This window comes from Salmo salar, chromosome ssa22, assembly GCF_905237065.1.
Source record: "Salmo salar chromosome ssa22, Ssal_v3.1, whole genome shotgun sequence".
Classification (NCBI taxonomy): Eukaryota; Metazoa; Chordata; class Actinopteri; order Salmoniformes; family Salmonidae; genus Salmo; species Salmo salar.
Genome location: NC_059463.1, coordinates 41215474 through 41230270, shown reverse-complemented (window position 1 = coordinate 41230270; position 14797 = coordinate 41215474). Strand labels below are relative to the sequence as shown.

The window sequence follows — 14797 nt, the reverse complement described above, 5'->3', positions numbered from 1 at the left end:
CGTGTAGTAAAACTCAAGATTGATGTTTAAAAAAAAAATAATAATAATTAAAATTAGTTTATATTAATACACTTATTTTTGTATTGGCAGTATATTTTTTTATTTTACATGTATATGAGAAATGTGATGAATCTGCTTTGTCACAAAATGTAATATTTTTTTGTAATATGCAGCTATCTTATCAATCCGCAGAGGGCGCATTTTCGTGAGTGGATCGCAACTAAACTGGACCCGTTGAACCTCCTTTCACCAAAGCGCCCCTCAGCGCATTGTTTCGCGGATCAGCTGTGAGTGAATCTAAAACCCCACCCAATGAGGAAGGAAAAAAGTGAAGCGAAGCAATACGGACCGCAAGAAAATACGAGGCTTCAAAGCGATTGTCATTCATTAAAGGCGTAAAATCAACACACCGCCGTTTATATTGCGATTTTTAAAGACTGAAAATTAAAGACCTTCTGAGCGCCGCGGCGGTGAAGACAGCCAGTCAGCTGATATTTTGCTACCAGCTCCTAGCCGCTCTCTCAAGATGATAGCCCTGTTTAACAAGCTGTTGGACTGGTTTAAACAGCTATTTTGGAAGGAAGAGATGGAATTGACACTGGTCGGTCTGCAGTATTCGGGAAAGACCACCTTCGTGAACGTGATAGCGGTAATTTCGCTGTTTACTCGCTCTGTGTCTGTGTGCGCCTTCATATAACTACAGTCATTAGTGTGCACCGATTTACGATGGGAATAGACCGTGGCACAAAGTAGCGGTCCCGTGATTGAAACGCCGCTCCTCCCTTTAATTGCCACAGTGTCGCAGTATTATTTGTAATCAGGACCTTTTCGTCCTAGGCAGAAACAAATAGCCTATATGTGTGTGGAGTGAATAATGTCCATATTTAATTGCGAATAGAACGGATGGCAGGCTATATTAATTGGCCTATTTGATTTATTGAGGGATGGAGACTGGCTGACTATTTCATCGTATGATGTGCTCGCTAGTAGTGATGACGACATCACAAGTGACATCCTAGTTTATGTTGTCGTGAAATACAAGCATTACAACCTTGAAATGGGACACTGTTATTTCATTGTACACCAGAGTTACACATAACCTAGTGTTCCACACTGCAGGCTACACTTGGCCGCACAATATTTTATCTCTGACACCACCAGTAGGCTAGATGACAGTTGGGCTGCTACATACATTAGCCTCAAATACATGCTTCCTCTTTGACTGTATTCATTGTATCACCCAGAGCTCCTCATTTGTTACTACTTTGTGACAACAACAGCCCTCCCACCTGCTCCATTGCAACACTGTATCAATCCTCTCACCAGACAGTCAGTGTGGGTCCTCATTTGACTCCTGTTGGCCTGATGAGGATTTGTTGGATTGTAGTGATATCATCTGCAGTGATATCATAAAGTGTGGTAGTAGGTTGATGGATGTATAATGGTTTGTCAATTCTACAGGTTTATGAATGGTATGTTGAATGAAGAGATGATTACCCTATCTTTATTGTGTGTTTTCACCCTTCTACCGGTGCTGATGAGTATTCCCTCTAAGAACACACATAAAACCAGGCTGTGCAGAAGAAGGTCATCTGTGTATAAATTCACACCTTACAGTCAGAGCACATAAATTCAACCTGGACATTTGTCACATGCACCGAATACAACCGGTGTAGACCTTACAGTGAAATGCTTACTTACAAGCCCTTAACCAACAATGCAGTTTTAAGAAAAATAAGTGTTAAGTAAATAAATATATAAGTAAAAAATAACAAATAAAGAGCAGCAGTAAAATAACAGTAGCGAGGCTATATATAGGGGATACCAGTACAGTCAATGTGCAGGGGCACAGGTTAGTCGAGGTAATATGTACATGTAGGTAGAGTTAAAGTGACTATGCATAGATAATAAACAGAGAGTAGCAGCGGTGTAAAAGAGGGGGAGGGGGGGGCAATGTAAATAGTCTGGGTAGCCATTTGATCAGCTGTTCAGGAGTCTTATGACTTGGGGGTAGAAGCTGTTATGAAGCCTTTTGGACCTAGACTTGGCGCTCCGGTATCGCTTGCCATGTGGTAGCAGAGAGAACAGTCTATGACTAGGGTGGCTGGAGTCTTTTGACAATTTTTAGGGCCTTCCTCTGACACCGCCTGGTATAGAGGTCCTGGATGGCAGGAAGTTTAGCCCCAGTGATGTACTGGGCCGTACGCACTACCCTCTGTAGTGCCTTGCGGTCGGAGGCTGAGCAGTTGCCATACCAAGCGGTGATGCAACCAGTCAGGATGCTCTCGTTAGTGCAGCTGTAGAACCTTTTGAGGATCTGAAGACCCATGTCAAATCTTTTCAGTCTCCTGAGGGGGAATAGGCTTTGTCATGCCCTCTTCACGACTGTCTTGGTGTGTTTGGACCATGATAGTTTGGTGATGTGCACACCAAGGAACTTGAAGCTTTTAGCCTGCTCCACAACAGCCATGTCGATGAGAATTGGGGTGTGCTCGGTCCTCCTTTTCTTGTTGTCCACAATCATCTCATTTGTTTTTATTACATTGAGGTAGAGGTTGTAATCCTGGCACCACACAGCCAGGTTTCTGACTTGGTAGGCTGTCTTATCATTGTCGGTGATCAGGTGACACTGTTGTGTCATGCCTGGCCATGCAGTCATGGGTGAACAGGGAGTACAGGGGGGTCCCCGTGTTGAGGATCAGCGTGACAATGTGTTGTTACCTACCCTTACCACCTGGGGCGGCCTGTCAGGAAGTCCAGGATCCAGTTGCAGAGGGAGGTGTTTAATCCCAGGATCCTTAGCTTAGTGATGAGCTTTGAGGGCACTATGGTGTTGAACGCTGAGCTTTAGTCAATGCATAGCATTCTCACATAGGTGCCCTTTCCCACCTGGACAAAAAGAACAATGTGGAGTGCAATAGAGATTGCATCATCTGTGGATCTGTTGGGGCGGAATGCTAATTACATTTACGTCATTTAGCAGACGCTCTTATCCAGAGCGACTTACAAATTGGAGTGGGTCTAGGGTTTCTGGCATAATGGTGTTGTTGTGAGCCATGACCAGCCTTTCAAAGCACTTCATGGCTACAGACGTTAGTGCTACGGGTCAGTAGTCATTTAGGCAGGTTACCTTAGTGTTCTTGGGTACAGGGACTATGGTGGTCTGCTTGGAACATGTTGGTATTACAGACTCAGTCAGAGACAGGTTGAAAATGTTAGTGGATACACTTGCCAGTTGGTCAGCGCATGCTGTAATTCATCTGGCCCTGAGGCCTTGTGAATGTTGACCTGTTTAAAGGTCTTACTCACATCGGCTACGGAGAGGGTGATCACACAGCCGTCTGGAACAGCTGATGCTCTCATGCATGCTTCAGTGTTGCTTGCCTCGAAGCAAGCATAGAAGTATTTTAGCTCGTCTGGTAGGCTCGTGTCACTGGGTAGCTCGCGACTGTGCTCTCCTTTTGTGGTCTATAAAAGTTTGCAAGCCCTGCTACATCCAACGAGCGTCAGAGCCGGTGTAGTACGATTCAATCTTAGTCCTGTGTTGACGTTTTGCCTGTTTGATGGTTCGTCGGAGGGCATAACCTTAAATAAAGGTTAAATAAATAAAAATTGCGGGATTTCTTGTAAGTGTCCAGGTTAGAGTCCCGCTCCTTGAAAGCGGCAGCTCTACCCTTTAGCTCAGTGTGGATGTTGCCTTTAATCCACGGCTTCTGGTTGGGGTATGTATGTGCGGTCAGTGTGGGAACTACGTCATCAATTAACTTATTGATGAAGCCAGTGACTGATGTGGTGTACTCCCTAATGCCTTCGGAAGAATCTCGGAACATGTTCCAGTCTGTGCTGGCAAAACAGTCCTGTAGCTTAGCATCTGCGTCATCTGACCACTTCTTTATTGACCAAGTCACTGGTGCTTCCTACTTTAGTTTTTGCTTGTAAGCAGGAATCAGGAGGATAAAATTATGGTCCGATTTGCCAAATGGATGGCGAGGGAGAGCTTTGTACGTCTCTCTGTGTGCGGAGTAAAGGTGTTCTAGAGTTGTTTTTTTTCTCCTCAGGTTGCACATTTAACATGCTGGTAGAAATGAGGTAAAACTGATTTAAGTTTCTCTGCATTAAAGTTCCTGGTCACTAGGAGCGTAAACCCTGCCAGCTGTATGTTATGCATGTCGTCGTTTAGCCACGACTCGGTGAAACATAAGATATTACAGTTTTTAATGTCCCGTTGGTAGGATATTCGTGATCGTAGCTCGTCTATTTTGTTATCCAATGATTGTATGTTGGCTAATAGGACTGATGGTAGAGGCAGATTACCACTCGCTGTTGGATCCTTACAAGGCACCCTGACCTATGACCCCAATATCTCTTTCGAATGAGAGGGATTTGGGCCTTGTCGGGTGTCTCAAGTAAATCCTTCTCATCCAACTCGTTAAAGAAAAAATCTTTGTCCACTACGAGGTGAGTAGTCGCTGTCCTGATATCCAGAAGCTCTTTTCGGTCATAAGAGACGTTGGCAGAAACATTATGTACAAAATAAGTTACAAATAACATGAAAAAACACACACAATAGCACATTTGCCTTAGGAGCCCGTAAAACGGCAGCCATCTCCTCCGGTGCCATTCTTGCATCTACCTGCTCCAGCTGAGCCCAATCCCCCAGCCACATCCCCAGACCCTGCCTCAGACTCTGCCCTTGCTCCCAGCCCAACCCCAGACCCTGCACTTGTTCCAGGCCCACCTGAGCCCCATCCTCATCCATTACTCAGCCCCTGCTCCATCCACAGCCCCAGGTCCAGCCCATCCCCAGCCTCGTCCCATTACCCGGCCCCATCACCATCCCCAGCCTCATCCCATTACCCAGCCCCATCCCCAGCCTCATCCCATTACCCAGCCTCTTTACCATCCCCAGCCTCATCTCATTACCCGGCCCCATCACCATCCCCAGCCTCATCCCATTACCCGGCCCCATCCCCAGCCTCATCCCATTACCCGGCCCAATCACCAACCCCAGCCTCATCCCATTACCCGGCCCCATCACCACCCCCAGGCCCACTGTTTAGTTCATGGCTTTCAAACTCACTGTCTGGGGGCCATATCTATCTGGTTTCACAGACCGTCCAATACCCAAGTTACTGATCCTTATGGTGTATCTGTTTAGCTGCCACAGGTGGCAGTGAGTGGGGTTGTGCTGTCTTGTTGGAGGAATGAGAATGCTGTTGGCTCTGGTCTTGGCTCCCCACTGAGTGCTAGACAGGGATTTGGGAAGACGGTGACTTAGAGACTCGTCCTTGTTTGTCAGATCCTCCCATCTGGGCATTTTGGTGTCTCATCTGTCTCATAACAGTCCCATTGAGCGGCAGTTAAGTGTCCTTTAACTGTCTGCTTTTATTACACAACTGAAGGCCCTTATTATATCATCGTATCCAGACAATTACATCTTACTTAACAATGAGTTTCATGGGATGTTGATACCATGTTGTGAGGACAATGGCCCTACTTGACAGTGTTCTCCTGAGGATCAGAGGGATACTCTGGGATGCTCTTGGATACTCTGGGATATTAAGGTCAGATGTTGTTCAGTGGTTATAAAGGTGATACAAAGGCCTCACTTATTTCCTCCCAAGATAATGAGGGTGCTCCATAATCTAATCAATAGGTTGACTGTAGGCTAATCCTGTTAACCTTCTACATAGGCTCCCGGGTTTGAGTTCATATATCCAGGAATGTTTCCCCTTTTGAAGAAATTGTAAAAAACAATAAGTGATTTCTGTATTTAAAAAAAATCTTTCCATTCAATTTGGACTGTCCCACTGTAGCTCAGTTGGTAGAGCATGGCGCTTGCAACGCCAGGGTTGTGGGTTCGATTCCCACGGGGGGCCAGTATTTAAAAATGTAATAAAATGTATGCACTCTACTGTAAGTCGCTCTGGATAAGAGCGTCTGCTAAATGACTAAAATGTAAAAAAATGAAAAAAATGTTATGGAAGTTTACATCAAAACAGGGATTTTGGTCAAAACCACAGTTTTGATTGATTCCATGTGAACTTTTAGCACAATATTTTAGCATTAGGAAATATGCAGCTTTTGCATTAGGAAATACATGTTTTGACAGCACCCCCTTTGATTTGAACAAAACCTTCCATATTTGCTCATTGTAGAAGTGCTCAGAAAGTGCCTTTGTAGCTTATACTCTGTTTTACATCATCTGAGGTTTTTGTGTTGTCCCCGCCATCAGTTAAGACACAACATGCTATTAAATACAGGGCGGGTGACATGTTTTTAGCTGATAAATGTACTAAAATGGGAATCAAATAGAAATGTAAACATTTTAAAATCGTACCACAAAGATGATTGGAGGTCCACACATCAGAGAATGTTGACTTGAATGGGAATATCTGTTTTAAATTATATTGTCAGTCCTCCATAGGAAATCATACAAATAATAGAATAGAGATGATCATTTAAGTTGACATTCAACGGTGGGTGGACTGGCCACCATCTTCTGTGGCAGTAATTAGAAATTAAAATGCACATTTAAATTTCAATGGTGTACCAGCTAAATTGCAGTGGTCTGAGGGGATAGGTCCATTCTATGAATTATATTTCTATGACTAAAGTGACACCAAACCCTGTATTAAAGAGCAGGGTGTGTCTCAACCGACGGTGGGCACAGCACAAACCTCAGATGAAGTACAGTCTAAGCTACAACATATGCAAATTGACGTTAAAGGTCAAATGGAATTATTATATATATTTTTTTTTTAACCAAAAAATAAATACATTCTAAAATAGTTTCACAACCCTGTTTGTAAGCTTTTAAATGATATCAAACTCAATGTATATTTTCCAGTAATGAAGACATGGATGTCTCATGGTATGGTGGGGTATTGCCAATGGGGCCAACTTTGAGCCATTCTCCTGAATGTTTTGGCATTCAGGTCCCAAAAGTAACTTTCTGACCACTTCTTCCATGAGGAAACATTTAAATCTAATGGGATGCTGTCAAAAAGTGATTGAATTGAAATGGATATACCTTATGAACCCCCTGCCTGCCTTTAAAAGTCTGAAAGACTTGTTCTCTTGACTTTACAGTTCTTTGGTATTAAAGTCTCGGTGTGTCTGGCTGAAATATAGTTTCTGGTTACATTGCTCCACTAGTGCTTTAGCCTGGTCTGAAACACCTCCAAATCTAATTTTATTGGTCACATAGACATATTTAGCAGATATTATTGCAGATGTAGTGAAATGCTTGTGTTTCTAGCTCCAACAGTGCAGTAGTATCTAACAATTCACAACAATACACACATCTAAAAGTAAAATAATGGAATTAAGAAATATATAAATATATACGATCAGGGCAACGTGATCAGGGCAACACATCGGCTCGGGAGGAAGGAAATTGCGCTAGGAGCAGGCCCTATATTGAGAAAGTGTAATATTGATGTCAAGTAGAGATATGGCCTTGTGCTGTAAAGGGTAGCAGTGTCCTACTTGTGCTTAGTATAGTGCTTTAACCATGCCTCAAGAGAACTGACTTAGAAAATGAACTGCATCAGGTGATGGTGTGGAATAACCTGTTTTGTAATTTTGGCCCAAGGACAACAGCAATGAAGGCGTTTTTTGAGTTGTTAATTTAATAGGAAGCAAAGGAAATGGCTGCACGTGATGCTCTCAACTTGAAAAGTTTGTTCATCACAGACAGTACAGTAGCAGGATTTTGACAGTACAAGACGAAGGCTTTCTTCTTGAGTTAACCTACAAGTGCCTCAAATGGAGTCTTACAGGAAGGTTGATATTTGTAAACTCATTAAGAATTGAACATTAAAAGGACATTACCACTGCATATATTTCAACATATACATATTTTCCTTATCAGATAAACTAAATACAATGTTTTCCTAAAAGGTTACTGTTAGTACTGCTGTCTAGACTGACTTCTAGTGTCAGCGCTCTGCAGATGAATGACTAATGACTAGTCAGAAATGTCAGCTCCAGGGAGAAGTTTCCCCTAGGTACAGATCTAGGTTCAGCTTCCGCTCCCCCAATTCTAACCTTAACCATTAGTGGGGAAAATGCTAAACTGACCCAAGACCAGTGTCTAGGGACAACTTCACCCTGCACCAAAAGTCAACCTTCTAAAGCCCCAACAACACTGTGATCTAGTCAGACACAGTGACTCCTAGCATGAGACATCAACCAGGAATTTGACACATTGTTGAAGCGTGGAACCTGTAGGCTATTTCAGTGAGTTTTTGTCAGCTTACTCTGAAACAACTCTCTCTCTCTATTCTGTTTAAAGAAAAACCTCTTGAATATGTTATTGGTATTCCTACCTCATTTGACAATGTTAGTTTCTCTTTATTATAGTCTAGAAAGTTAGGACTGTTACAGTGTATATATCAAAGGTAGCTAGGTAACTCATTGATCCTGCTTCATGAAATGTGCTACCACCTTGCTTTCAGAGTGAGACACAATGTACATATCCACGGTATATTAACCTCTTACATCTAGACGTTCCGCTAGCGGAACACCTGCTCCAATATCCAATGATAGGCGTGGCGCGAATTACAAATTCCTCAAAAATACAAAATCTTAAATTTTTCAAACATATGACTATTTTACACCATTTTAAAGACAAGACTCTCCTTTATCTAACCACACTGTCCGATTTCAAAAAGGCTTTACAGTGAAAGCAAAACATTAGATTATGTCAGCAGAGTACCCAGCCAGAAATAATCAGACACCCATTTTTCAAGCTAGCATATAATGTCACAAAAAACAAAACCACAGCTAAATGCAGCACTAACCTTTGATGATCTTCATCAGATGACACGCCTAGGACATTATGTTATACAATACATGCATGTTTTGTTCAATCAAGTTCATATTTATATCAAAAACCAGCTTTTTACATTAGCATGTGACGTTCAGAACTAGCATTCCCACCGAACACTTCCGGTGAATTTACTAAATTACTCACGATAAACGTTCACAAAAAACATAACAATTATTTTAAGAATTATAGATACAGAACTCCTTTATGCACTCGCTATGTCCGATTTTAAAATAGCTTTTCGGTGAAAGCACATTTTGCAATATTCTGAGTAGATAGCACGCCATCACAGGCTAGCTATTTTGACACCCACCAAGTTTGACCCTCACCAAACTCCGATTTACTATTAGAAAAGTTTGATTACCTTTCCTGTTCTTCGTCAGAATGCACTCCCAGGACTTCTACTTCAATAACAAATGTTGGTTTGGTTCAAAATAATCCATAGTTATATCCAAATAGCGGCGTTTTGTTCGTGCGTTCAAGACACTATCCAAGGGTGACGAAGGGTTACCCGCCCGCCGAGTTTCGTGACAAAAAAATTCTAAATATTCCATTACCGTACTTCGAAGCATGTCAACCGCTGTTTAAAATCAATTTTTATGCTATTTTTCTTGTAAAAAAGCGATAATATTCCGACCGGGAGTCGTTGTTTACGTTCAAAGACGAAAGAATAAAAACATGGAGTCGACTCGTGCACACGCCTCAGTCTCATAGTACTCTGACCGACCACTATCCAAACGCGCTAATGTTTTTCAGCCAGGGCCTGCAAAGCCACGATTCAGCTTTTTGCCGCCTTCTGAGAGCCTATGGGAGCCGTAGGAAGTGTCACGTAACAGCAGAGATCCCTTGTTTTGGATAGAGATGATCAAGAAGGCCAAGAAATGGTCAGACAGGGTACTTCCTGTACAGAATCTTCTCAGGTTTTGGCCTGCCAAATGAGTTCTGTTATACTCACAGACACCATTCAAACAGTTTTAGAAACGTTGGAGTGTTTTCTATCCAAAGCTAATAATTATATGCATATTCTAGTTTCTGGGCAGGAGTAATAATCAGATTAAATCGGGTACGTTTTTTTATCCGGCCGTGAAAATACTGCCCCCTATCAATAACAGGTTAAGGCCTGAGTGTGTACAGTACAGGAACCTTTACACACCTCTCAGCATGTATCTTATGATGGACTGTGGTGAAGGTGCTGCTGGTTGTTGGGATCAGGTGACTTGTGGTCATGTGTCAGACTTCCACATAATTAGTGACTCATTGTTATGATTAATGTGTTTGTAACCCCCCCCCTCTCCAGTCAGGACAGTTCAGTGAGGACATGATTCCTACAGTGGGCTTCAACATGAGGAAGATCACCAAGGGCAACGTCACCATTAAGGTCAGAGCATCAGACTTGATAATGAGCTGCACTTATCCTTGGTACAAATGCTGACAGTATTGCTGATCGTTTGTGTTTGTACGACTACCTTTTGAGACTGAAGTGGTGTTTGTGTGTGTTCTGTCGTTCTCCAGCTGTGGGATATTGGGGGTCAGCCTCGATTCCGGAGCATGTGGGAAAGATACTGCCGAGGTGTCAGTGTCATTGTGTAAGTACACACACTAGGGCTGGGAATTGCCAGGGACCTCACGACACAATATTATCACGATACTTAGGTGCCGATAGGATATGTATTGCGATTATCACGATTCTATATGTATTGTGATCCGATACTGTACTTTTGTTGCGATTCGATGTTCCAAACATATTGTTCACCATGTGCCTCTCTCGCTCTCTCTCTCCTCTTTCTCAGTTACATGGTAGATGCTGCAGACCCAGATAAGATTGAGGCCTCGAAGAATGAACTACACAACCTCCTAGACAAACCCCAGCTACAGGGGATCCCAGTGAGTACAATTATGTTGCTATCGGTGTGTTGTGATTGTTGATGTTATGGAAGAGGTCGATATGAGTGGAGTTATTATGAAGGTATTGGGACTCAGAAGCTCACCCTGAGCAGACTCATAGTGGCATCTGTCACATACCTAACAACTCCCCCTCTCTCTGTAGCCCAGACATGAATAATGAATGTGTGTCTGAGTGATGTGGGCCTGATTTATCGAACCAAAGGTAGGGATAGATGGAGAGGGAGGAAGAGACAGACAGACAGAAAGAGAAGGGAGGGAAAGTTTGATGGCAAGCGAGATATAAGTAGAGGGGGAGTAAGGAGGGAGTGGAAGAGAGGTTTAAGAGAGACAGGGGAGGGAGGAATGGAGGGAGAGCGAAGCAGTGGGCGGTGTTTGAGCATTGCAGATGCTTCTAGTTTTACTAGCATCTCCAAGGCTAGTGCCGTAGCATTGCAGGAGAGATGGAGGGATTGAGGGAGGGAGGGAAGGACGGACAGAGGGAGGGGAGTGTGTGTCTGTCTGGGTCCAGACGTGTATTGACTGGGGGGAAGAACATTAGCAGGCCTGGGCAGTGCAGTGAGATCCATACAGGATGGTCCTCAGTAACGTTAGGGGAGAGGAGGTATCCTCTTTACATCTCTTAACACATCACTGCTCTCATTGAGATGATGATCGGGGCCTAAAACACAGGGAATGGATGGCAGGAGTAGCATTAACACACTGTCACCCTAACTACAGATGCTACAGCTGACCAGTGTGAAGACATGTTTATTTAAAGCAGTGGAGTGTGGCTGTCAACCATTTTTAAATGAGAGGGAGAAGATGAATAACCGTTTATCTGACTAGCTAGCTACTCTGCCACTCACAACAATTCTCACAAAATGCCTTTTGTTTCTCCGCTCTAGCAGATATTGGCCTTCAACAGTAGTGATCAGCTCTAGTTAGTGTGTTGTAAAGCCTGTGGAATGTAAAGTTGAAATGGAATGGGTTTGCAGGAGAAAAGCCTAAAGGCAGGTGCATTGGCAAAGACACCACTCATGTGGTTTCCCTTGGACTCTCTCAGGTACTGGTTTTAGGGAACAAAAGAGATGTTCCGGGTGCCTTGGATGAGAAGGAGCTGATTGAGAGGATGTGAGTACGGGAGCTCTGACTTTTCCTTTTGTAAATGAAGCTTACTGTGTGTGTGAAGTTTTCTTCTCTCTAACACTATCCTCTCTGCCTAACATAGGAACCTGTCAGCCATCCAGGACAGAGAGATCTGCTGTTACTCTATCTCTTGCAAGGAAAAAGACAACATTGGTGAGAAAACAAATGGTTGATTCAAAACTACCTAATTACCTGATAAAGACTTTGTTTCTTTGGAGTATTTGAAACAAATTGACTTTCTATCCTCTGGCAGACATCACACTACAGTGGCTGATCCAGCATTCCAGAACCAGGAAGACAACAACATGAGGGCTCAACTCACTGGACGACCCCCTCTCCCCTTCCTCTACCCTAAGACCAACCGTACCCCTCCTTCTCGCCTCCTCTTCCCTTCTCTTATCACCCTGGTTCCATTTCTAGCCCCTTCCTTTATCTCGTACACCTTTGGGTGTTAACAGATCTGAGAGGATTGCATAGGTGTGAGCAATATGTCAGAATATGGACCCAGCGTCACAATGCTTATACAAATCAAATGTATACATATCTAATCTTCTCAGATCTGTGAACATGGAATAGATAGACTAGGAGAAGGGGCTGTCCTCTCACCCTCAGCTCTCCTTTCTTCGTACACATCTGAGATCCCTATATTTTACTCTTTAAAAACAGCCCTTCTTCCTCTCTCTACCTGATTCCGTTCTTGTAAAGAGTGTGTGAAAAAATATGATTTGCACTGTTTAAATTGTTTTGTTTTCTACCTATATGCATTTTTTTTACACCATGTACTTCAGACTGGACAAAGTGGACTCTTGACAGTCACCCACCGAGCAACTCTTGTTTTCATTGACTGTTATGGATTTGTTTCTTTAAAAAAACCATATGTGCTATACTTGTACAGTGTGGATCTGATTTTGATGAGATTCTGGTCAAGGAGGTCATCTATTTTTTCTTGCTTAAATGAATCATGTGTTGTTCAAAGTGCAAACTACTTACACACACACACACACACACACACACACACACACACACACACACACACACACACTGCCTACTAACCTGCATCTTCACAGCTGTTCCCATAGCAACATGGTGGCCATTTTGCCTTTTTAACGGATCAGGTGACAAGCTCTGACCAATGATTTGATATTTTATTGAACACAATAATTTCTAATTTCTCTTGCATGTTACCTAACTGAAAGGAAATGCATTCCTCTTCAATAGGAAGGACGTATACGTTTAATACAGAGGTCAGCTCACAAGTTTACAAGACATCACAGAGAATTGTTCCATACTGATGCAACAGAACTCAATACTGTTTTATACATGTTCGATATCCTTGACAATAAGTAATGCAATTTGAAGGTCATCTTATCCAAATAAACATATAATTCACCTGCTCTATTTGAACATATTTTCTCATATCACAGTGTCTGTTTTGCGTTTGGAATTGAAACAATGTAATATACGATTGATATCGTGTTATTTGGGGTCGATTTGGACCCTGATTTGAGTTGTACATATTCTTATCATCAATATCAGTTTAAACTATAATTGCAACCGTTTACTTGAACCTTCCTTTAGAGGCCTACATGACCCTGTCAAACAGTCATGTTTGCTTATGGCAACTGATGGAATTGGAAAGGTTTGATGGAGGGGTCAAGTAAAGTGTAACAATTGCAACCTTGAAAGAGTTTCTCCGATACTTTAGCTAGCTATTCCTAATGTTATTTAACAATATTTGAAGATGGCAACTGCAGCTAATTGGCTATTTCTGTCACCTGACATTTGCATCCATTGACATTCACAAGCTTTTCTGTCTGACATGTATGTTACTAACAAACACATGTCCATGAATGTTAATGAATGCTATGTGCCATCTCATATAACAATGTTTAATATTCATAAGGACATATTTATTAACTATTTTAGTGTTAGGTTTTCTTTGTTTTTATGTTTTGAACATGAAACCATGAAAAAAGATTCAATACTAAAATCATGTTCTAAACATACCTCATGGAGCACAGAGATGATGTAAAGCACACAATAACCAACCTTTTTGTTGTTGTTGTTTTCAGCAGGTTTAGTCTGATAATTCACTCTAAATATAAATCAAGCCATTGGCTCCTCTACAGTTTCTCCCTGTTGGATTTTGAGTTTTCAGCTCAGCCTTTAATGTAGTGTCATGCAGTTGTAGGGTGCTTCCCAGTAGTCTACCGTGGCTTCCTCTTCTTTTAATCCTTTCATCCTTTCCTTCATCTGCACAGACATGACATAACTAGACTGGTGAAAAAAAAAAGCATCCATCCACCATATCGCTTTCACACATGCTGTCTTTTCAGATCAGTGCAGATGAAGGAAAGGAGATGAGTAGACGAAGCCCCTTCAGAATATTGAGATGCAACCTCCTAGTCCCATCATTCATTTCAACACCAGTCCATTGACTTATTGCCAGTTTAAGGTTGCTATTTGTTATTTTAAGTTGAATGTTTGTACCTGACATAATGTACAATGAGTGAATTGGCTTGAAGCCCTCAAAGTAAAAACGGTCTTGTCTCTAAAATGAAGTGAAAGGTGTAATTTGTTCCACAATGTACCTGCCATGCTACCCTGCCGCTACAGTAACAGACAGTGATGTGTTATTGGTTGACAGTGAAGGACCAGCTTTGTCTTATTCCTCTGCCTGAAAACAGGAGTTTCTTGCCTAATGCTAAACAGGCCTGGGCCCAGTTTCCCAATAGTGATGGAATTTAGGCTTACAAGTGTTTTAACGATGCATCTTTCTTACAACGACTAAACACCGCGCTGAGAGAACGGTTGCTAAGTCCATGGTTGGAGCATGTGTTGATACAGATAGGATCAAAGGGAAGAAAGCACTGCTCTCGGATCAGCTATATCCATTCAAATCTTACCTTGACATTAGAATTATTTCACAATACT

General features: G+C 42.4%; 1 protein-coding gene across 1 annotated transcript; it reads left to right on the top strand.

Annotated features, from left to right (window-relative positions):
* The first annotated feature begins 202 nt into the window (after positions 1 to 202).
* On the top strand, positions 203 to 14420 carry LOC106583497 (ADP-ribosylation factor-like protein 8A). Its single transcript, XM_014167739.2, has 7 exons — positions 203 to 649; positions 10131 to 10211; positions 10346 to 10419; positions 10624 to 10717; positions 11781 to 11848; positions 11946 to 12016; positions 12117 to 14420. The coding sequence occupies exons 1-7, from the start codon at positions 527 to 529 to the stop codon at positions 12170 to 12172; spliced, it is 567 nt and encodes a 188-aa protein (XP_014023214.1). The 5' UTR covers positions 203 to 526; the 3' UTR covers positions 12173 to 14420.
* Positions 14421 to 14797: the final 377 nt, after the last annotated feature.

What these genes read in the sequence shown, in the direction of transcription:
- LOC106583497 (XM_014167739.2), top strand. Translation starts at nt 527, where the DNA reads ATGATAGCCCTGTTTAACAAGCTGTTGGACTGGTTTAAACAGCTATTT. An exon ending in CCTTCGTGAACGTGATAGCG is followed by an intron (nt 650 to 10,130) that starts GTAATTTCGCTG and finishes CCCCCTCTCCAG; the next exon opens with TCAGGACAGTTCAGTGAGGA. An exon ending in CAAGGAAAAAGACAACATTG is followed by an intron (nt 12,017 to 12,116) that starts GTGAGAAAACAA and finishes ATCCTCTGGCAG; the next exon opens with ACATCACACTACAGTGGCTG.